The 21,508-nt window shown below is 54.8% G+C and overlaps 2 protein-coding genes across 3 annotated transcripts; one reads left to right on the top strand and one right to left on the bottom strand.

Annotated features, from left to right (window-relative positions):
- The first annotated feature begins 3 nt into the window (after positions 1-3).
- UBXN6 (UBX domain protein 6) lies at positions 4-7,406 on the top strand. 2 transcript variants are annotated; one of them, XM_032092363.1, is made up of 11 exons: positions 1,676-1,857; positions 2,104-2,261; positions 2,507-2,568; positions 2,738-2,860; positions 3,044-3,141; positions 3,478-3,553; positions 3,639-3,723; positions 3,949-4,168; positions 4,257-4,387; positions 5,000-5,145; positions 5,684-7,406. In XM_032092363.1, exons 1-11 carry the CDS (start codon positions 1,775-1,777, stop codon positions 5,807-5,809), a joined length of 1,308 nt encoding a protein of 435 aa, XP_031948254.1. In that variant the 5' UTR covers positions 1,676-1,774; the 3' UTR covers positions 5,810-7,406. The 2 variants fall into 2 exon arrangements, 1 of the variants encoding a protein (XP_031948254.1); XR_004236860.1 differs by lacking the exons at positions 2,507-2,568; positions 2,738-2,860; positions 3,044-3,141; ... (4 more) ...; positions 5,000-5,145; positions 5,684-7,406 and adding an exon at positions 4-597 and having other exon boundaries at positions 630-1,857; positions 2,104-2,262.
- On the bottom strand, positions 6,881-21,118 carry CHAF1A (chromatin assembly factor 1 subunit A). The gene is made up of 15 exons (XM_032092362.1): positions 21,079-21,118; positions 20,421-20,471; positions 19,415-20,232; positions 17,578-17,634; positions 15,499-15,740; positions 14,910-14,970; positions 14,431-14,499; positions 13,812-14,035; positions 13,501-13,669; positions 13,246-13,326; positions 13,080-13,169; positions 12,587-12,848; positions 11,439-11,908; positions 8,475-8,562; positions 6,881-7,198 (listed from the first exon to the last, which is right to left on the bottom strand). Exons 2-15 carry the CDS (start codon positions 20,467-20,469, stop codon positions 7,119-7,121), a joined length of 2,760 nt encoding a protein of 919 aa, XP_031948253.1. The 5' UTR covers positions 20,470-20,471; positions 21,079-21,118; the 3' UTR covers positions 6,881-7,118.
- Between the last annotated feature and the right edge of the window lie 390 nt (positions 21,119-21,508).

The raw sequence follows: 21,508 nt of genomic DNA, 5'->3' as shown, positions 1-21,508 counted from the left end.
GGCTGCTCGGGGGGGGCACAAACTCCGATCCTGCCCCATCCGCTGCCCCCAGCTCAGGGATTCGGCTCCCGGCTGAATTCCTTCCCTGCACCCTGGGGCCATCCCGGGGGTCCAAACCCCTTCTGGACTGGGGAGGGTGGTGGGTGCTCATGTCCCCGGCCCAGGACAGGGCCGCCGGGAGAGTCACTGGGGCCACATGAGGAGAATCCGACCCACCGGGTTCCAAACTTGGGCCCAGCTAAGCCGGAGCAAACGCTGTGCAGCTGGCCTGGGAGCTGGACTGGGGTTTAACCCGGTTTTAACCCAAACTGGTTTCTCTGGAAGGTCATGGAAAGGGAAACAGTCCCTGCCCACACCGGGCTGCTCCCAGCGCCTGGCTCAAAACCCAAACCACAGCCCACGTGCTGGGGAGAAATTGTTCCCGGGGCTTTGGGGAGAGGCGAGCGGGGAGGTGTGTGAGGAGGGGAAATGCCGCTGGAGGGAATTCGTGAAGTGAGGGGTGTCAGGGAGCACGCGGGTCGGGGGTGTTGGGAGGCTCCCTGTCACACTGTGGGTGAGGCCTCGCTGCTGCCGGGCTGTGCCACATCATCCCGGCTGTGCTGTATCCCGGCTGTGCCATGTCCTGGCCTTGCCACATCCCGGCTGTGCTGCATCCCAGCTGTGCCATGTCCTGGCCTTGCCACATCCCGGCTGTGCTGCATCCCGGCTGTGCCATATCCCAGGCCATGCTGCATCCTGACCGTGCCATATCCAGTCTCTGCCATGTCCTGGCCTTGCCACATCCCGGCTGTGCAATATCTCAGGTTGTGCCATATCCTGGCCGCGCTGTATCCCAGCTTTGCCACATCCCAGCGGTTTTGGGGCTCTCTATGTTCCCCCCCTGCCTGTCGTGTGCCCCGGCGGTGTCAGTGGATGGCAGATCCATGTCTCAGTTCATGGTTCCCACTGGCGACGCCGGTGTGTGTGCAGCCTTCATCCAGGTGTTTCTGGCTCTCGGTGCCACCGTGGTGTGGCCGGTGTGGATCCCTGTGCCGGTGCCACTGGAGGGGCAGTGCCAGGAGCTGTTCCACAGGTGCACGGGTGAACACACAGCCCCCGTTCGGGGTGGGCTCCGGAGTGTCCCGTGTCCCACGAGGAGGAGGAGGAGGAGTTGTGCCGTGGAAATGAACCCCGCGAAAGCGCAGGCCACGCAGGGGGTGCGTTCGTTGTGTCCATCCTCAGGTTCGGAGCCCCTCGGCCGATCTCCCAGGGATGGGATGGACACGAGGCCCCTCATCCGTGTGCTTCAGACCCCCCCAGCCCCGGCTGTGTCCCAGCTCCCGGCGAGGTTCGCTCCGGAGCTGCCCAGGGCTCCTTTCAGGCTGCTTTGCTCAGGCCGGGGCTGCTCCCGGAGCACCGGGGGCCGCGGCTGCTCCGTGCGGGCTGCGGGTGCAGCTTTGGGGGTGGTGTGGGGCGCTCTGGGGCTGCAGGTCTGGGGCGCTCTGGGGTCCGTGAGGCTCCGTGGGTGCCGCCTGGATGCAACCCGGGCTCTGTGCAGGTCCGCAGGTGCCGCTCTGGGGTCCGTAGGTGCAGGTTTGGGGTCCGCGGGTGCCGCCAGCCCCCCGTAGTCCCGCTGTCCCTCGCCCCCCGCCGCCCCATCCCCGCGGCCCGAGCGGGGCCGGTGCCGCCCCGTTCCGGTGACGGCAGGGGCGGGCCGGAAGCGCGGGGGGGGCGGAGCGGCCCCGCTCCCGTCCCGGTGCTGCCGGTCCCGGCCCGGTCCCAGCCCGGCACTGCCATGCGCAAGTTCTTCCAGGAGATCAAGGCCGACCTGAAGTTCAAGACGGCGGGGCCTGGGCAGAAGCTCTCGGAGCCGTCCCGGTACGGGCTGGGGGGACCCTCCGGTAACGCCACCGCCGGTAACGCCACCCCCGGGCACCCCCGGCCCTTCCGCGGCCGGTACCCCCCGCCCCGGGCCCGGTGCCTCCCCGGGGCACGGGGGGGACGCGGGGCTGGGGCCAACGACACCGCCGGGCCCGAGCGCCCCTGCCCGCGGGGCCGCGTCCCGGGGCTGTCACCGCCGGGTGGGCGCACGGGCGGTCACCGAGCCCGTGTCCTCCGTCCCAGGGCCCCCAAGGAGAAGCCGAAGGCCGAAGTGGCCCCGAAGCCCCGGCAGGCCCCGACCGATGAGGCGCAGATGGCGGCGGCCGCGGCGCTGGCCCGGCTGGAGCTGAAGCCCAAGGGAAAGGCACCGTCCGCCTCCCAGGAGGCCATCAAGAACCAGGGTAGGAGCGGCCCGCGGGACTGCGGCTCCGGCAGAGCCCGGGGACAGCGGGCCCGGCTGGGAAAGCGCCCGGGAACAGCTCTCGAGGGTGTTTTGGGGCAGCTGTCACGGAAATGGGGTCATGCACTGCCCTGGGCTGGGACACCACACCTGGGCAGGTGTTTGCTTCGCAGGGCAGCGCTGAGCTGTCCAAAAGCCTCTGGAATGCGCTGAGCCTCCTCTTGAACCGGGGTTTGTCTGTTGTAGTGAAAAAAGAGCTGATGGCCGAGGCAGCTGCCAGCGAGAAGGGGCTCTCCATGGAGGAAAAGGTGAGGGGGACGCTCAGCACCTGCTGAGCACGAACCTGAGGACGTTCCCTGCTCAGCACCCATCGCGGCTGCTCTCCCTGTCCTGGGTGGATCTGCCAGGGTGTTTATAAACATAACCCCCCCAAACCCTCCCCATGCTCACTTTGGTGCCTGGTTTTATCTCCTTCAGGAGCAGGAGGAGCAAGGGGCAGCTGCTCCCTCTGTCTCGGGTGTTTATTTCATCTGCCCCTTGACCGGTGACATTGTGAGGAAAGACCAGAAGGAAAAGCACCTCCGAGAAGCCATCCAGGCAGTGAGTGCTTCCCTTCCTCCTCTTCAAACTCCTTTTGTGCCAACCCTCCACCTCCTCCCTGTAAAATCTGCCCAGGACAATTTCACCTTTCTTGTTACCTCATCTTTAGCCCAGCAAATGGGGAACAAATGAGCTGAGCTGGGGTCAGCTCCTCCTTGAGCAGCTTCTCCTCCTCTCCCTCAGTATTTCTCTGTGGACCCGGTGGCTGCTTCCATCATGGAGATCCACACCTTCAATAAGGACCGGGAGAAGGTCCGGGCATGCGTGGAGACCATGGCCAAGTGAGTGGGACTGAGGGCATGGGCAGCTCATCCCTTCCCAGGTGGATTTTCTTGCTGTGCTCCTGGCAAAGTCTTTTTTGTAAGAAAACTGAACTCTTGAACCACCTGGTTTGTCAGTTGACCTGATGTCAGCATCCTGAAGAGCTGGTCTCACTAATCCAGGAGGTTTGGGAGCTGCTGGTTGTTTGCTTTGGCCCCAAAACATTGATGTATTTTATTTTCCTGGGTTTCTGAGCTTTTTCCTCTGTGAGAAATACTGTGAGGTCTCTGTTTCCTCTCTGACCTTGGAGTAGCGTGTCCTGCTTCGATCCAGGCAGTGCGTTCCTCTTCCTGCAGGTACCTGGATAACATCTACCTCCATCCAGAGGAGGAGAAGTACCGGAAAATCAAACTGCAGAACAAGGTGTTTCAGGTGAGCTCAGGCTCCTGCAGCTACTCAGCCTTGGAAAGCCCTTGCTTGGAGCAAACTCCCTCTAAATCCTGTCCTTTTCTTTCAGGAAAGGATAAGCTGCTTGGAAGGGACACACAAATTTTTCCAGGCTGTCGGGTTTGAGACAAAAACACTGCCTGTTCCAGGACAAGGTAAGAACTCAGGGTGTTAACGTGGAGTCAGGGCTTTGGGGGGTGCTGGGGGAGGCAGCTCTGGTCGCTGAGAGCTCCACAGAGGTCATTACTCCAGGGCTGGAACAAAAACAGCCTCTGAGCCTGCACATTCTTTGTTGAGACGTGACATTTTCCCAGAGATCCTTGTCCCTGTGTCACTGCCCTAAAGACCAAGAGCCTCGTGCCCCATCCTTGTGGTTGCAGAGGCCACGGAGGAGTACTATGTGCTGAAGGAGGAGATGCTGAGCAGGCTGGAGGAGCTGAAGGATTGCAAGGAGCAGCTGCTGAGCTCGGAGCCTGTGCGGGCGCAGCTGCACCGGCAGCTCACGGTGTTCCAGCCGTCGCCCGCGGCCGCGCGCTTTGAGCTGCCCCACGACTTCTTCAACCTCACTGCAGAGGAGCTCCGCAGGGAGCAGCGGCTCCGGTGAGGGGCTGCCGGAGCAGCAGGGCCGGGGGACACCAGCCAGGAGCTCGTGCCTGTGCTCGGGGCCTACAAGGGTCTCTCCCCGCAGGACAGAGGCGGTGGAGAAGGCGTCGATGCTGAGGACCAGAGCCATGCGCGAGAAGGAGGAGCAGAGGGAGATGAGGAAGTACAACTACACCCTGCTCCGGGTGCGCTTTCCCGATGGATACATCCTCCAAGGTAAAAGAGACTCCTCACCCTTCCTTTGTGCACCTCCAGAAGCTTCTGAGGGTACTCGTAGTGTAAGGAACTCAGTAACGGGGTGCTGAATGCAGCAGGTGCAATAAACCACCCCAAAACCACAGTGGGGTAACGCTTCTCCGTCAACTCTTCCCATCTCCAAACCCTCCCCCTGCTCAGGGTTGGGATTTTAAGCCAGGATTGGACAGAGAGGGAAGAATCTCAAGGCATCATTAATTAAATTCTGCTCTTCCCAGGCCTTTGGAAACAAGCTGGACTCGTTAGATCAGTGTGTGACAGCAGCCAGCGTGAGGCTGCCTGTGTGATGTCAGACTGTACAACAGCATAAATCCTCTTCAAATTTTCCAGTAGAACTCTGGAAATCATTTCAGGCTTTCCCAGCTCTTTGTTACAGGCTGGCAGGGGCTCCCAACAATTGACTATTTTTCTTTGGGGATTCTGCTTTTATAGTTTTCAGTTAAATCAGGCTGGCTGTGTGTCAGGGAAGTCGTTGATTAAGTCAGCATCAGTAGGTGAAGCCCCATGGAACCGACCACAAAAGGTTAGATTTTGGTAAATGCCAGACTCTCTCACCTTGTTTTCTCATGGCAGGGACTTTTTATGCCCGAGAATCAGTATCTGTGCTCTACAACTTTGTGAGAGAAGCACTCAGAGAGGACTGGCTGCCCTTTGAGCTCCTGGGACCCGGAGGTCTCAAACTGACTGATGAGAACTTGGCCTTCAATGAATGTGGGTTGGTGAGTGAAAAAAATTATCGTTCGTACCTTCCAGAGCATCTTGAGGCTGTTAGAGTCTTCTGCTACTCAGAGCTGGGGGAGAAGTTGGTGTCCTTTCAGAGCCCCAAGTTGCACTCTGGTCCCTCATTTTAAGCACAAAGCAGTAACTGCTTGGGGGCTCTGAGGTCGGGAGGGAAGCGCAGGGTCCTCCCTCCTGGAGCAGAGAGCAGCTGGCAGGGGCTGAGCAGCCACGCTGGGAAAGAGGGGAGGCAGCAATGGGGAGGGAGGGTATGAACAGAAAGCCCAAAGTAGCATCCCCTAAAAGGAGCTGCTTGCAGAATCCACCCCTGTCCTTGTCAGTTTGAGTAGTTCGGGTCTGTGAATGCACACAGGGTGTTCTAAACAGCCCTGGCAGTGCCCAAGGCCAGGCTGCAGCACCCTGGGACAGTGGAAAGTGCTCTTGCCCATGGCAGGGGTGGGACTGGATGGGCTTTAGGACTCCTGGCATCCCACACCGTTCCCTGGCCGCTGTGGTCAGTGACCTGCCTGTCCTGCCCAGGTGCCCTCGGCCCTGCTGAGCCTGGCCTGGGACGCCGCGGTCATGGCCGACGTGGAGGCGGCGGCGGAGGAGCAGCGCAGCCCCCTCAGACCGGAGCTGCTTGCCAGGGCCCAGACTCTCTCCTGAAATAAAGGGCAGTGCTGCCAGTGCTGCTGGGTTTAGACTCTTTCCTCCTTTTCCCGAGACTGCTGGAGCTACGTGAGCTCAGAGGTGGCTTTGGTTTAGCTCTGCAGGGGGGCTGGACCCTGCGGTCCCCTCCCAGCTCCAGACACACGGGTGGCCTCTCCCAGTGGCACTGGGCTGCTCTGAGGGGCTTTGAACACCACACTGGAGCAGGGACTGCCTGAGGTGTTCCCAAGGCAGCGATGGAACGCTGCCTGCTCCCTGGGAGCAGGGATTAGAGGCTGTTAGGCTGGAGTACCACCCTGAGCCTGGGTATGGGGCTGGGTTTAGAACTCAGAGCTTCCCCCTCTGCTTCTGTGTGCACTGTAACTCCTATTGGAGAGAAGCTATTTGGATAAAGTTACACTTAGTCTGATTAAATGGAATTATTTAAATACGCAGTTCTGCTCCCAGTTGTTTGAGTTGCACTGTTGTTAGAGGTGTGAGATGCCAAATGAGTCTGTGCTGGGGCTGGCACTGGTGTTACTGGGGCAGCATCACCCCCTTGTCCCTTCACAGACCAGAGACTGACAACAGGGAACAGCTGCCGGTGGTGCCCATGGGGGAGATAACAAACCTCAAATTACAGACAAAGAACTAATCCATAACTCACCAGTCACACGAAGTTAAAAGCCCCAGCAGTTTGTTCTGTGTATCATCAAGTTTGATGCCAGTTCAGTCCTTTAATACCTCAATCAAAGATTTTCTGGGACAGAGCCCAGCTCTGATGTAGACAAGAGATTGAGAATCTACCCCTGACCTGTAACTCATTCGAGCCTGTCCCAAAATAGGACAAACGATGAATTTTTCCTTTTCCAAAGGTAAAGCCCTGCTGCTGTTCTCTGGAGCAAGTAAGACCACAAACAGGATGGTAGAAGAGCATAAATTCATATATAATTGTACATCATTTATACCCAAGGCCACGCTGTACAACATTATGAACAGTCATTCCCCAGTGGCATCACAATAAGCTTATTCCAAAATCCCTCAGCTGCTTTTAGAGATAACTTAGATACCTTTCATTACAAAGAAGTATCAAAATTTCAATAATGCTTTATTAAGGACAGATTAATATGCAGTATTTTTAAAAAAAAAGCTAAAAAGCTAAAACTAAAAATTTAAGCTTCCATCTGGTCTGACGCAGAACAAAGTGCTGTCTTCTCTTTACAAGAAATGTGGAATACTTTCAAGTATCTTGGTCACAGATACACAAGATTTAAAATTTTCTAGCTCATTCTACATACATACAGAGGAGTTAGTAGGCATTTAAGTCTCAAATTGTATTAGATGGGCTGACCATGCTGCTGTCCTGGTGAGCAGCTCTTGTGCCACTGGATTCTGAAGCTGTAGAACCTGCAAAGGAGCAAATGTGTTTGGTTTGTTTTGTTTTTATAAATATCCTCATTAATCCAGTAGAATTTGACTACTTTATGTTTTATCTGTCTTAGCTTCCTGCATCTGTTGTGAGTCTCCTTTTCAACACTATTTAAAAACCGGTTTTAACACTGGCTTCATATTTAATACCACCAATCCAGAATAAAAATCACTTCAACCATAAAAAGGATTTTCATAATCTTTTCAGTGCTTTAGAGTCAGGCAGAGCCAAACAAACAGAGCTGCATGTGTGTCAGCAGAGCCTGAGGGAGGGAAGCTGCTCAATGGCATCCTCAGAACAAGAGGTGACAAACCTGAGGCGAGGTTTTCATCTCAGAGCCTAGTAATAAGCAAAAGCAGCTTAAGATTAAAGCCAAGCTTCTTGTCAAGCAGTTCCACTGTCTGTTTTGGGAGGTGAGAGGAGCTCAGAGAGGAAGGAGAGCCCAGATAATGTCTGGAATGGGTCAAACACTACAGAATTTATTGCACGAGTCCTTATCTACCAGAGGAGCTGCCCAACACAAACCCACTTTCCTTAGAGCAGGCTGTGAGAGCTCCATTGTGAGCAGGAAGAAAGAGCTCAGAGCTTTGGAAACCACAGCACGTGCTTGGAGTCAGCTCATTGATCTGTGTGATCACGTCCAAAAGCTCTTGGAGATGAAAGGAGCTGCTCCACATCCTCATCCCACCGCGGCCTGAAAGGAGAGCTGCAGCAGAGGGGCTTTGAAGGCGTTTTCCAAGGGAGAACTGGGACACAAACACAAGCGACTGCTCAGACTGTGCAGCAAAGCAGCAGCTGGGCTGCTCCCTGATGGTACCTCCTTCAGACAATTTGCACCTTTGAGGAGGCAGCAGAGGGGTGGCAATCCAGACCTTGCTGGTCCTGGAAGGGCTCTGCAAGCCCCAGAGAGCAGCAATATTTACAGTAATTTACCAGTGCCTCTGCTGGCACTGCCCTGATGCTCGCTTTTGCTCCCAGGAATAACCTGGGGACACTGGCAGCCAAGTGCTTTGTGCTACTGAGGCAATGGGAGGGAGGAGGAGGGCAGAAAGGACAGGTTAGAGAAGGTCATAAATAGCAAAGAAGCATTTTAAAAAGAGGTTAAACAGCAGGAGCATCTAGAATAAAATATCTAGAGAGAAAAGCTCAAGGAATGGTGAAAAAGGGGCAGAACGTCCCAAGTTTAGCTGCACACAGTTCCTGCTCCCTGGGGGGAGTGTCTGCCAAGAGCCTGGGACCCACTGCCCTTCCCACCTTTTCCTGGCTGTACATCCACAATCATGCAGTCATCATCTTCCTCATCTTCCTCCGTGTCTGCCTGAAATCCATCCATCTCTGCAGCCTGGAGGGAAAGAACAGGGAGCAGGTGTGAGCCAGCAAGAGGAGGGTGCCACGTGTGAGACCAGGCACCGGCATTGCTGGGCACCGTCCGGGCAGGTGGGCACCTCTGGAGGGAAGGAAAACCAGCAATTCCCAGCTCCAAGCGACACGGAGCTGTGACAAAAAGCTTCATCTGCAGTGGCACACACAGTGGGCAACAGGCCAAGCTCCTGCTCCAAGATCCTTCCCTCTTACACAACGTGCTGAGCACCCCCGCAGCACAGGCAGCTCCCTCCAGCCCTCGCAGAAATCCGACTCTCGCTGGATTTTTGGAAGGGAAGTCTCTCCCCCCTCTGTTGATTGTTTTCATAGAATCACAGAACCATAAAGGTCAGCGAGTCCAACTGTTCTCCAGCCCTGCCAAGGCCACCACTGACCGTGTCCCCCAAGTGCCACATCCACAGGGCTTTGAAATCCCTGTGGGGACGGGGACTCCACCCCTGCCCTGGGCAGCTGTGCCAGGCCTGGACAGCCCTTTCCAGGAAGAAATGTTCCCTAATCTCCAACCTAAAGCTCCTCTGGTGCAACTCGAGGCTGTTCCCCCTTGTCCTGTTGTCCCCTGGGAGCAGAGCCCGACCCCCCCGGCTGCCCCCTCCTGTCAGGGACTTGTGCAGAGCCACAAGGTCCCCCCTGAGCCTCCTTTGCTCCCTCTGAGCCCCTTTGGATGTCCTCTCCCTTCTGAAGATGGAGAATTACTGTTGCTTGTCAGGTTTGGAACTTGTTTTCCCCCGACTCCTCCTCATCTTTGCCATCAGCTTTACTCAGGGAGTGGTGACAGTTCTTCCCTTGCTGCCCAGGTTTTCTGCCATGGGAAAAGCCCAAACTCCCTATTTTGAATCGAGAAAGCGGAACCCAAGGAGTGACACAAACTGAAGTTGCCCAGCTGTGAGGGTCTGTTGCTCTGGTTTTTCCCCTTCAGCTGGAACTGGAATGCAAATCCTGGTCCCTGTTCCCTACAAATTGCTCCAAGCCAAGCAATGTTCAATTTACATCTTTCAATAAAGTCCCAGTTCTCACATTAAATCCCTCCTCCATGTGGGCAGGTACTGCCCACTTCAGCACCAAATTTTTCTCTCCACAGCTTATGTAAGAACACCTTTACTCACACAAGCCCTGGTGTGAGCTTCCCAGCAGAGGAACACGTGCCAGAGTGGGAATCTGGCAGCCGTGCCCTCCCAGCCATTCCCAGGCTGTCCCCAGGCTCCAGCCTGGCTCGACAGGTTGGGGTGGGATCTCAGTACTTGAGCAGGGCTGATTGAGACATCAGGAATTAAAGGCTTTTGGAGCTGTGACACCTTTGCTCAGAGCTGCACCTCCCCAGCACAGCTCTAAGAAGCTTTGAAGCATTCAGGCTGGTGATGTAATTCTCCTAAAAGCCTTTGTTTTGCTATTTCTGCTCCCTTATAAGCTGAATTTCCAGTGGGTGCCAAGCAGAGACTTTTATCTCTGCCTTTATTTAGTGTACAAGAAAAAACCCAAGCAGATGGAGTTTGGGGGCTGAACAGCTTCTCACAAGTCTCTGATCTCTATCAATACCTGAATGCTGAGCTTTTTCAGTAGAAAAGCCAAAAAAGCCAAGAATAAATTGGGAAGGCAAAGCATAAAAAGCATCAAAAGCCTCATCTGTGGTCCATGGGAGGGGGGTGGAATGAATGAGCTTTAAGGTACCTCCCAACCCAAATCATTCTGGGGCTCTCTCCTAACCTGGTGCACAGGGAAGGAGGAATAAATCCACTGACAGCGATTTCAAACCCTGCCCTGCCTGTGGGATTGGAAGCAAAAGGTTGATAACCTCAAGTTTCAGCACCTAAAGCCTCAAGAGAGCATCCCAAGCTTTGGGGGGACCCAACTGTGGCCCCTCCAGTGCCTGAAGGGGCCAACAGGAAACATGGAGAGGGACTGGGGACAAGGGCTGGAGGGACAAAGCACAGGGAATGGCTTCCCAGTGCCAGAGGGCAGGGCTGGATGGGATATCGGGAAGGAATTGTTCCCTGGGAGGGTGGGCAGGCCCTGGCACAGGGTGCCCAGAGCAGCTGGGGCTGCCCCTGGATCCCTGGCAGTGCCCAAGGCCAGGCTGGACATTGGGGCTGGGAACAGCCTGGGACAGTGGGAGGTGTCCCTGCCCATGGCAGGGGTGGCACTGGATGGGATTTAAGGTCCCTTCCAAGCCAAACCATTCTGGAATTCCATGATCCCATTTTTCAGCCATGACCAGGCTCTACCTGCGGTTGCCCTGAAAAGCAGAAGCAACAACACGGAAACCACAACACAGCTCACCAGCAGCAACCACTGCAATTCCATCTCATTTTACCCCTATGAATTATTATATTTTTAAACCAGCTCTTGAAACTCAGCTTTATGTGTGTCAGGACGAGCTGGAGACTTTACAGATTGTTCTGGGGCCAGTTGCAGCTCTTGGGAACCACATTTAATCCGTTCACATGCAACTGCTGTAAGTCATCAGCTCGAGCTGTACATCTGGCAGCCACAGACACACAGAAAACCTGCACACAAATTACACACAGCTGTAAGACCAAGGCCAAGCAGCCACTCCAGCTATTCACAGCTTGGATGCAATCACCGCCAAATAGCAGAGAATGGAAGAACAGCAGGAGAGCAACGTTTCAAATGGAACAGAGTCCAAGCTGCAGACACACAAAAGAAACCCATCTCTTCAGTCACATCATTTCGCTTCTTGCCCCATCAAAGGGGTCCTCTGGTGTGCAGGACAGGGTCTGTAGTTAACAGGCTGAGCTGGGGGCCAGCCCAGCGTGCGAACACCCCCAGCCCCATTCCCAGCACTCCCTCCTGGGGAAGAACACCCCGCCAGGAACTCACCTGCTCAGCACCCCGAGGTCTCTTCATGAACTTCGTGATGGACATGCTTCCCATGGCCTTCCTCTTGGCTGACAGGGGGGTGGGCTGCAGGACGGCCACGCCTGGCACGCTGCCCCCCTCGTCCTTCCCCGTGCAGGGCACCTGGGTGACGTAGTTCCACTGGCAGGGGACAGGGAGGTGCTCCTGCCCGAAGCTGCGGAGCACCTCGGCGTGCACGTACCAGCACATCCTGAACTCGGGCCTCTTCTCGTACACAGAGTTCTCGGAAATGATCCTCTTGAGCCTGGCCTTGGAGGGGACCCCGCTGTCCTCCCCGCCCGGGGTCTGCGGCCGCGACGGGCTCCCGTCGCTGCCCTCGCCCGCGGTCACGTCACTGAACAGTCCCTGCCGGCAGCACTCCTGGAACTCCTGGATGATCACCTTGCTCCCGTGCACGTTCCCGTGCAGCAGCGGCAGGAGGTGGCCGAGGACTGCGGGGGCAAAGGGGGCACAGAGCCGGTTAAAGGTTGGCAAAGCCAGGGGGACATCAATCAGCACGGTCACTCCAGAGGGGGAAAACAGGGGGTTGGTTTTAGAGATGTGGCTGCCCCATCCCTGGAAGTGTCCAAGGCCAGGCTGGACAGGGCTTGGAGCAAGTGGAAGGTGTCCCTGCCCATGGCAGAAACTGGATGATCTTAAAGGCCCCTCCCAATCCCAACCACTCTGGGCTCCCATGACTGTAACAGCAGCTAAATGTGATGTAGAAAACTCACCCCCAGTAACAACAACACCCTGGAGTGAAATCCTCACCCCTGTTTTTAGCCTTTATGTGAGTTATTCACACCCTTGTGTTAATCAGGTGCAGGAGAAGCTCAGGGCTGGAACCCAGCACAGAAACCAAACCCTCTCCCCCAAACAATAAACAGGCTCAAGCTCATCCTAAATCTGAGCTTGCTCAAGTCTTGTTGGCTTTATTTCCTAGATTGCCCAGAGCAAGAGTTTTGGAGAGGCACTGCCAGAAAACTCCTTTCCAAGAGCTCTCAGAGATTCCTTGGATTCCAGACTTGTCAGAAACAGGTTGTTCTGAATTGGACACTCAGTAATCCCCCTACTCCCTCCAAAGCACAGTACAACAGCGTGGAAGTTCTGTTCAGCCCTTCAGGACTTACTTTGCTGATCTTTTGCTCTTTTTTTGCTACATTTCTGTGTCTGCTGCTCCTCCTCTGCCACGGGTGGATCCAGGACGCAGGCTGTGAACTGCTGGAGCACCTTCAGGTCCGTGTTGGTGCTGGTGTCCTTTGCTGCCCTTTCCCAGACACAGCCAATCTTCACAGGCTGCAGGACATGGAACCTCTTCCCCTTGGCTATCAGCTCGTCCCACTCCTTTGCTTTCAGTTTCTGACGAACCTTCTGGTTCTCTGGGTCACACTCCTGCAGCCACAGGGAACAAAGGACTCATTACACCCATGCCAGGAAAAAAAAAAAAGCTTTTTAAAGCCAGCTGTGCCTTGTGTTCCCTGAGCCACACAGGGCTCCTGAACCGTGCAGGCCTGGGGGAGCCCAGCCCTGCCAGGACCATGAGCTGTCCCCCCCTGCCAATATTGACACTGCACGGTTCACTGGAAACAGAGATGGAAGCTCAGGGACACCCAGCTGCCTTACCTCTGTCACACCTTCATCCTCAGATAGGTACCCATGGGGTACAAAAAACCCATCGTCCTCATCTTCATCCTCTCCCTCCTCTTCATCATCCTACAGATAAATGGATTAGAAGTTACGCTGCCAAGTGCAGTTGGGTCCCGAATTTTCCAGCATGCAGGATCCTCACCTCTTCACTATGGGAGAGACTTTCCCCTGGCTCCTCCTCTTCCCACTCTTCATCACTGTCTACTTCATAGTCCAGCAGTTTCTGCAAGAAATGCCAACATGCCACTCCTGTCCCTCATTGGAGAGAGCCACACCAAACCCAGCCTGGGGTTTCAGAGCTGAGGGAACGTGCAAATGGCCCCAGGGAAGCAGAGAACTTGGCCAAGCACATTCACTTCTAAAGAGAGAAAGAATCCCAGCAGGCTGAGGTGCTTACAGTGTCCTTGGACCATGGATTCCTGGCACGGATCAGGGAGGTTCTCTTGTTCCAGGTGCCCCAGTAGGCAGGGCGGTGATTTTCACTGAACTGCAGCAGCTTCATCCTGCCAAACTTCTCCCTCTCAGGAACAGCATCTGTCTGGCAGTTATCCACCACCACCACGTCACTGGGAACACAGGGGGAGGTGGCTCAGGCCTCACAGAGCAGCTCCAGCTTTCCCTCCTCTCCACTTCAATCACTCCCTCAAACCCCCTTTGCAGCTCATTTCATAAAAATAGAAGCAAAGCAAGCCCCAAGCCCAGACTGACCTGTTCACACTGTCACTGCTGTCACTGACCAAAGTGGGCCCAGTTTTTCGTGGTTTACGACACTTTAGATCCCTCAAGAAAGAAACTTCCCCATTCTGGGCATGCAGGAGCTTATCCAGCTGCTCTAGGTAGTCTGGATCCAGGGCAACACGACTGAGGGGGGCTAAGACCATGTTCTCCTTAATTTCAAAAGGAGCAAACTTCCCACAGGAGCCAGCAAGGGTCTGAAACATCAAGTGAGGAATGTGAGGGCTTGGACACTGAGAAGCTGCAGCACCAACACATTGAGGAAGCACCTGCTGTTGAGGTGCAGTCTGAGGTGATGATTTAGGTTAAGTGAAGATTTAGGTTAAGCCCTTCCTGTCCAAGACTCCAGCAGATCTTCCAGGCAATGCAGAAGACAAGAGCTGAGAGTTTTACTAAACCAACACAAATGTCTTCTGTAGTCTCTGCTCTGGCCTTTTTCTTAAAATCCTTTACACCTTTGGGACCAGGAAATTAAGAAAAACTAGTGCTTTGTCCACCTAAGCAGCTGTAGGGGGCAGCTGAGAAAGAAATCAGGGTATTTGTTACAAACAGCTGTGAGAGACCAACACACACAGGCACAGCAATCCCTCACCTTCGGGGCTTGTGGAGTCTTTGGTTTCTGGAAGAACCTGGTGATTTCTGCTTTCTGTGCATGAATGCGCTGAAACGAGAACCCAAATGCAAACTGTCAACACAGAGGTAGGACAAAGCTTTGGAATCCAAGGTGAGCTCATGCATGACTCAACTTCAAATGCAGCGAGGCACAAAGCAAAGTTCAGGCAGTCACCAGCTCCTGTGACTCAACAAAACCTCTCATTGTCTTCCCTAATACAGCCAGGGTTCCAATGCCATTGCCAGGGGAGAGTTCATTTGTGGGCATTCAGAAACACACACAGAAAACACTTGAGAGGGTAAAAGCAAAGGAACCAACAGGTGGGAAAAACATCTGGATGGAGCAGCCCCAGCAGGTCAGGGGGCACAGGCTGCACCCCAAAGGACCCAGCTGGCACCACCAACACCATTTCACCCCGGCAGAGGAATTGAGAGACAAGTCAGAGAAAGCATTTTTACCTTTTCCTCCTCCTTTAACCGTTTCTCCTCTTCTTTCTTTCTCTTCTCCTCAAGTTTTGCCCTTGAAAACAAAGATCATGTGAACTGTCACCCACCAGGAAGGGTTTACTTGCACTGAGGAAGAGGTGGGAAGCCCCAGACCCTGACCCAGACCCCACCACGAGGATCATCTGTCAATCCAGCCAAGGACCACACTTAGTGAAGGGTAGAGAAGATTTGTTCATTCCTTCTAGAGCAAATATTGACCCATTTTAGCCACAAAATTAATAGGCTGCCTCAAGTTTCCCTCGATACCAGGAAATGGATGGGATTACCGAGTTACAGGCAACCTCCTCAACAAGCAGGGCCCTGGTGCCAGCACAGACTGCTCAGCACCGGTGAGGCAGGGCACGAAGGGGAGCTCAGTGCAGCAGGACAGCAGAAGGCACTGCTGGGACGGGGGGGCACAGAGTCCCTCAAGCATCTCAAAGCCACCCTGTGAGCCCCGGCCTGCGCTGCCAGAGCGGGGCAGCCTCTGGGAGGGCCAGCCCAGGCGGGCAGGGAAATCAGCACAGGGACCCCCGGGAGCTGCACGACCCCAGGCACTCACTCCAAAGCCTCCTGCCTCTCCTTGCGCTTCTCCTCCTTCACTCGCAGCTTCTCAGCTTTCTCCTTCTCCTCCTTTTCTTTCTTTTCCCTCCTTTCTCTCTCTTTCAACTCCTTCTCTTCCTCTTTCCTCTTCTTCGCCTCCTCCTTGGCTCGTTCTTTGGCAGCTTTTGCCTCTTCCTTCAGCCTCCCCTTCTCCTCCCTCTCCGCCTGCAGCTTCTGGAGCTTGTCCGCGCGCTCCTGGTCCTGGGGCACAAACGGGACGCTCAGGGAATTGCACCTTTGTGGCACCAAACCCCTGATGAAAATCAGCATTTCACTCCTCAAAGAGGAAACTGGACCCACCCAGTGCTTGCCCTGCAGCACCATAAAATATCCCGAGCTGGGAGGGACCCACATCATTCCCAGGAAACCAGGTGGGAGCACATCCCCAGCGCCCTGGTGCCTCAGGAGCCAGCCAGCTGAGCTTCCCTGTGCTGCCTCTCTGAAAGCTTTAATTATTCTTTTCCCTTAGCAAAAAAAGGTGTTTCCATTTCTCTAAGCATCAAGGAAAGCTTTGTATTGAGTCATCTTCATTACCCCCGTAGCATTATGGAAAATTAGATGGGAATTAAAAAATTGTAATTATTCCCTTGTTTAATAGGAGATTTCAGATTGTTTCCAAAATATTTCCTCCTGAGCTTTCATGCTTTGGTGTCATCACAGGGCTACAGTGGAGTCACTTTTACAAGTGAATTTGAGCTGATCTGACACCATAAATCCACAGGGATTTTCTGATGTTTTCCACTATCACAGAAATCAGACGTTGATGATCCCTGTGGGTCCCTCCCAAGCTGGGATATTCCATGATCTCAGGGAATACTGCGAGTATCCAAACTCCAGACTGTGGATCTTATCCCTTGTTTTATCCCATTTTACATCATCAGACACCACCAGTGCCCTGAGCTTGTTCTGGGAACAGTGGGGGGAAGATTTTATTGGAAGTGTTGCCTTTCGTGGCGTTTCCTCCCCAAACAACTGCAATGCTCACCACGGCTCTGCTGACACAAAGGAGGAAAATGTCAAATTAAAGGGAAAGAGCTCTCTGTGCTGCAGGCACTGGTGATGTCACCAGGAAAGGAGGATCTGCCTGTGCCCAGACACTCCAACTCCTCCCTGGGTATTTTCAGTTTTCTTTTATTGATTTCACATCTCTCCTTGTCAACATCAAGGCTTCTTGAGCAGTGTCACAACACAAATAACTGCAGAAAGCCACCAACAGCCAAATGGTGCCAATGGCAAGGAAACAACACTGTCAGCCTGAGTCATGGAATCTGCTGGGTGTTGGGGAGCTGGTGTGAAGCTGACAGCTCACTGGTGGGTCTAGTTCATTCTCAGCATCATTTTTAGCTTCCATTCTCCTCTCTCCCTCACATCCCTGCTATTTTTAACACAGCTATAGAAGGGAAGAAAACAACAGATTGGAATTCTATATGGGACACTGGGAAAAGCAAGAGGGTTTATAGCTACAACTTACATAAAACACACAAGTTTATAAACAAGGCACTGAGAGACACAGAATTCCTGAGCACAAACCTTCCCGAGGGCAGATCAAACAACCCCAAAAAGCCCAATCATGCGGCACTGGCTGCTGGAAACTCCACGTGACCCTTCAGCCTCCTCTGTACCCAGCACCCCGCGACTGACAGCAGCAGGGGCAGCAGAACCAGGGAGCAGAGCTTGCTGAGGAGCTGCATCCAAGCAAACAGAACCTGGAGCTTGAGCATTCCCAGTGGTGGCATGCAGTGGTGACATTCTCTGGGAAGCCACAGACACAGTGCCCCACTCGCCTCATGTATTAATAAAAACAGATCCTACAGTTTTGGGGCTTAAACATTTCCCATCTCTTCCCAAAGTGCACCCACAGCTCCACTCAGGAGCTTTGGGAAGAGCCAAACACTTTAACTGCCTGCATTAGAGGTTCTTTCACATTCCTCAGGGTGAGGAAAAATGGTAAAAAAGATACTCCAGGTGGGCTGAGATAAAAGGCAAAGGCCTTTGTTTGCTGCTCAGGCGAGGTTTGGGTGTCAGGGAAATGCCTTACTCTTTGCAATCTCAGCTTCTCCTTCTCTGCTGAACTTCTGTGGAATTTCTGAGGTACCTGGAATTACAAAATGCAAGTTTTAGAGGAGACCCACGTCCCTCCCTTTCCGGCCTGAACGACAGCAGCGCTGCTCCTGCAGGTTCCATCCAGTCACTCCAAACTCCTCCAGAGCAGGGAATGAGGACACACCTCAGGCATATCCAACCTCCCCATTTCCCTTCCAGCCTGAATCCACTCCAGTGCTCCTGTTCCCATCAAATCCTCACGTCACCACGTTTGCATAAACAAACCCCTCTGGTCCCCTCAGCTCTCCAGGATCATTTGCAAGGGAACATCCCGGGCACAGCTCAGGGGAGCTGCTCTGAGCCACAGGAGACATTTCATTATGGCAAAGCCACTTCCTTCCAGTTACACGTGGGTTCGGGGTTTTTTTGCAGCCACTTATCTTCCTGTGATATTTAACTACAGCTTTAGGAATACAAGGACTGTTTTCCACATTTTAACAGGGTTTCTTCTTGTCATCACAGTCCACTCAATCTTCCACCAGTACCAGCTCACTGACCCTAAATTCCCAACAGGGCACACTTCTCATTTACCTTTTCTTTGTGGGGGTGAAAAAAGGTGTTTTATGCTTAAGATCATTGTTCATAGACTGGTTAAAGGCCTAATTTGTCAATATTTCAGCACACCATGACTTGATTTACTGGATCCTCTCCTGCTCCTGCCATTCACAGCATCACAGCATCACTCTGTGATGAACAGGCTAACACAGCCCACCTGCTTTATTTTCCATATTTATCTGATATAGAACAGGAGTTCTGTCAAGTGGGGGCTTCAGCTCCTCAGAGCTGTTTCCTCCCAGGAAAACAAACCTGCCAAGATTCCCAGCTGCACAGCTTGGGGTGCAGCCCCTCATTTTGGGGAGCAGCACACGAGCAAATCCAGTCTCATTGGCAATACTGGATTACACCAGGAGGGCTTTTTGTTCTGCTGCACTGGAAATACTTCATGCCTGCCTGAGTGTGTCTATTTATTTTAGAGATGGAAGATTGGGAGCTTTCACAGAGGAGGAACTGATCATTTGACTTGATAAACACAGCAAAAGGACTGGGAGAACCATCCCCATGGTGCTTCAGCCACCTGAGAAGATGCTGCTGTCCTTGCAAGCTTCTCTATCAGAACTGCCCCAAAAATCAGTGTTTGGGGTCTCCTGCTGAAGCAGAGCTGCTAAACTGGAATTCAGGTGACAACAAACCCCCTCATCCAGAGCTTTTTCATGGAATCCCAGGATGGTTTGGCTTGGAAGGGACCTTAAGGCCCATCCAGTGTCACCCCTGCCATGGGACACCTTCCCTGATCCCAGGTTGTCTTGGGCACTTCCAGGGATCCAGGGGCAGCCACAGCTGCTCTGGGAAATCTGTGCCAGAGCTTTTCCATGCCAGCTGCAGAAATTCAGAGCTGGAAAAGCATCTGCTCTGGCTGTACTCAGCAAACATCCTCACAGGAGTTACAGCAGCTTCGTGGAGCATGAGCAGAGCTTGGGAAACAGCACCTAAAGGACAAAACTGCTCTTGGATCCTGTCACCAAAACACCAAGTCCCAGGGTGAGCATTTCATCAAAGAAATGTAAATACAGCAGCACACATTCCTCCCAGAACCAGGGAGGATAAAATCCTTTAGCTGCAGGATTTAAAGATTCCAAAGGGCAGTAATTCAGTTGTCAATCAACACCACCTCCCCATCACTCCCCATTGTCCCACTCATCCTCTTCCCCACAAGCCCAGGAAACCAAACATTGCACCACAGCAGCTTGCATCCTGAAGCAGAGCAGACCAACCTTCCTGGCAGGTGTGGAGGCAGCCAAAGGGCTCGTGTTCCTCTTGGGCTCTGCCACGAGCTGCACCTCGGGCGAGCTCCCGGAGCTCAGCGAGGAGTTGGTCAGTCCCGAGTCTCCCTCGTGGGACGACTCCAGGGCCTCATTTTCCGACGTGGCGCTGCCGTCCAGAGAAGCCACTTGGGGGGATTTCAGAGTCATGATGTCCTCCAGCAGCACCACGGGCACCTTCCCCTCAAAGAGCACATCCTTCAGTTCGCTCTGGGTCCCCTTCCTGCTTCCCACGTCCTTGCACCCTGTGGCCCCGGAGCACAGCTGGATCCCGCCTCCCGAATCCTCCTCTGCCTTGGCTGCAGCTGCACAGCGCCCATCAGTCTCCATGGGGTCACCTGCTGGGCTGCTCTGCGAGGAATTCAGGCAACTCAGCTGGCTCAGCTCCGTCCCTATCGTGCCGTTGGTTATGGCCACGGATGCAGCAGCTCTAGAATCCACATCCCCCCGCTCTGTGCCACCCCCGAGTCCGTGGCCAGAGCCCTTGGGCAGGTCAGGAACAACCCCAGGGTCACTTGTGTCACCTCCTGGGTTTTTCTGGATAAAATGGTCCAAAGGACCCTTTCCGTTGACAAGTTTTGGAGTCAAATTCCCATCTGAGCCCAGCTGGCAATCATTCTCCACATTGTCCAAGGAGGCACCGGAGGCATCCAGGGAGGGATCCTTGCTTGGAACAAAAGCACTTGGGGAGCTCTTGACTTTTTTGACTTCTGAATCCACATCAAATTTTTCCTTTGGCACAGGATTGAGGCGCTTGAAGGGCAGCCGAGCTGCAACAACACCACCAGGTTACTCAGTCATGGGAAATATCAAAGTATTTTATTACCTTTGAAGCATAAGATTGAGATGAGCCACTTAGGGATGGTTTAATTACAGCCAAGCCAATGTATTTCACAAAATCAGGTCTGAAATGTTGTTAATGCATTAAAACTGCGCTGGATGAGAGACACTCCCTTACCTTGGACGAGCTTCCGTGGAGGAACAGCAGCTTTGTCTCTGCACTCCATGGCTACGGGAGAAAACAACAAATCAACACCCGAGGTATGTTCCCAACGAGCTGCTGCTTCCCTGAGACGGCTGAGGCAGAGCCCAACAGCTCTCCCAGGGCCGGTGAGGGAGGACAAAGGGGTCCCACAGTCAGCCCCAATCTAAAGGAACCCCGGCCCCACCGGGTGCCGGCAGCCACAGGGTCCCCCTGGCTGGGCTGGGCAGGAATCTCCCCAGGAGCCTGGGCCTGCACCCAGCGAGATGTGGGGAGGAAATTCCTCCTTGTGAGGCTGGGCAGGCCCTGGCACAGGGTGCCCAGAGCAGCTGGGGCTGCCCCTGGATCCCTGGCAGTGCCCAAGGCCAGGCTAGACATTGGGGCTTGGAGCAGCCTGGGACAGTGGGAGGTGTCCCTGCCATGGCAGGGGTGGGCTTTAAGATCCCTCCCCACCCAAACCGATCAGTGACTCCATGAGTAAGGCAGCAGGGCGGGCCCGGGCCCAGCCCCGGGGCGCGGCGGCAGCGCCGGCGCCTCCTTTGTTACCCCGGGCAGGCCCCGCGCACCCCGCGGCCCAACCGCCGCCGGAAACACCTCGCGCCCCGGCCGCGCTGCACCCCCAGCTTGGCCCTACCTGGCCCGGCGGCCGGCGCGGCTCGCGGCGGTCCCGGGCGGCGGCGGCGGCCGAACCCGACACGGCGCGGCCCGCGCAGCCCCCGCCGGCCCCGGCCCCGGTCCCGCCCGGCCCGTCCCGCTCGTACTTGGCGGGAGCCGGGGCGACCCCGCGTCCCGCGGCGCTGATTGGCCGAGCGCGCCCCACGTGACCCGCCCATCCACGCTCCCCGCTGCGTCTCGCCTCCCGACTGGCTGCCGCCCGCGGGCGCCGCTGACTGGCGGAGGCGGCTGTCAGTCTGGCGCGCCGCCGGCGCTGATTGGGCGGCTTTGTAGAGGGACGGCGGATGCCGCTGCGTCCTTACTGCCGGGCCCGAGGCCTGCCCGCTTACCGGGCGGGAACGGGGCCGCGGCGGGCCGGAGCCGGGACTGGCGCCGCGGGGGCCGGAATG

The sequence above is a fragment of the Corvus moneduloides genome, chromosome 28 (genome assembly GCF_009650955.1).
Source record: "Corvus moneduloides isolate bCorMon1 chromosome 28, bCorMon1.pri, whole genome shotgun sequence".
NCBI lineage: Eukaryota > Metazoa > Chordata > Aves > Passeriformes > Corvidae > Corvus > Corvus moneduloides.
This window is presented reverse-complemented; position numbering and strand designations above follow the sequence as displayed.

Excerpts from the sequence above, each read along its gene's own strand:
- UBXN6 (XM_032092363.1), top strand. The coding sequence starts at position 1,775 with ATGCGCAAGTTCTTCCAGGAGATCAAGGCCGACCTGAAGTTCAAGACG. Across the intron at positions 1,858-2,103 it reads AAGCTCTCGGAGCCGTCCCG|GGCCCCCAAGGAGAAGCCGA; the intron begins GTACGGGCTGGG and ends CCTCCGTCCCAG. Across the intron at positions 3,554-3,638 it reads TGCAGAACAAGGTGTTTCAG|GAAAGGATAAGCTGCTTGGA; the intron begins GTGAGCTCAGGC and ends CTTTTCTTTCAG.
- CHAF1A (XM_032092362.1), bottom strand. The coding sequence starts at position 20,469 with ATGGAGTGCAGAGACAAAGCTGCTGTTCCTCCACGGAAGCTCGTCCAA. Across the intron at positions 15,741-17,577 it reads AGAAGCTGAGATTGCAAAGA|GACCAGGAGCGCGCGGACAA; the intron begins GTAAGGCATTTC and ends TTTGTGCCCCAG. Across the intron at positions 12,849-13,079 it reads AGGATGAAGGTGTGACAGAG|GAGTGTGACCCAGAGAACCA; the intron begins GTAAGGCAGCTG and ends CTGTGGCTGCAG.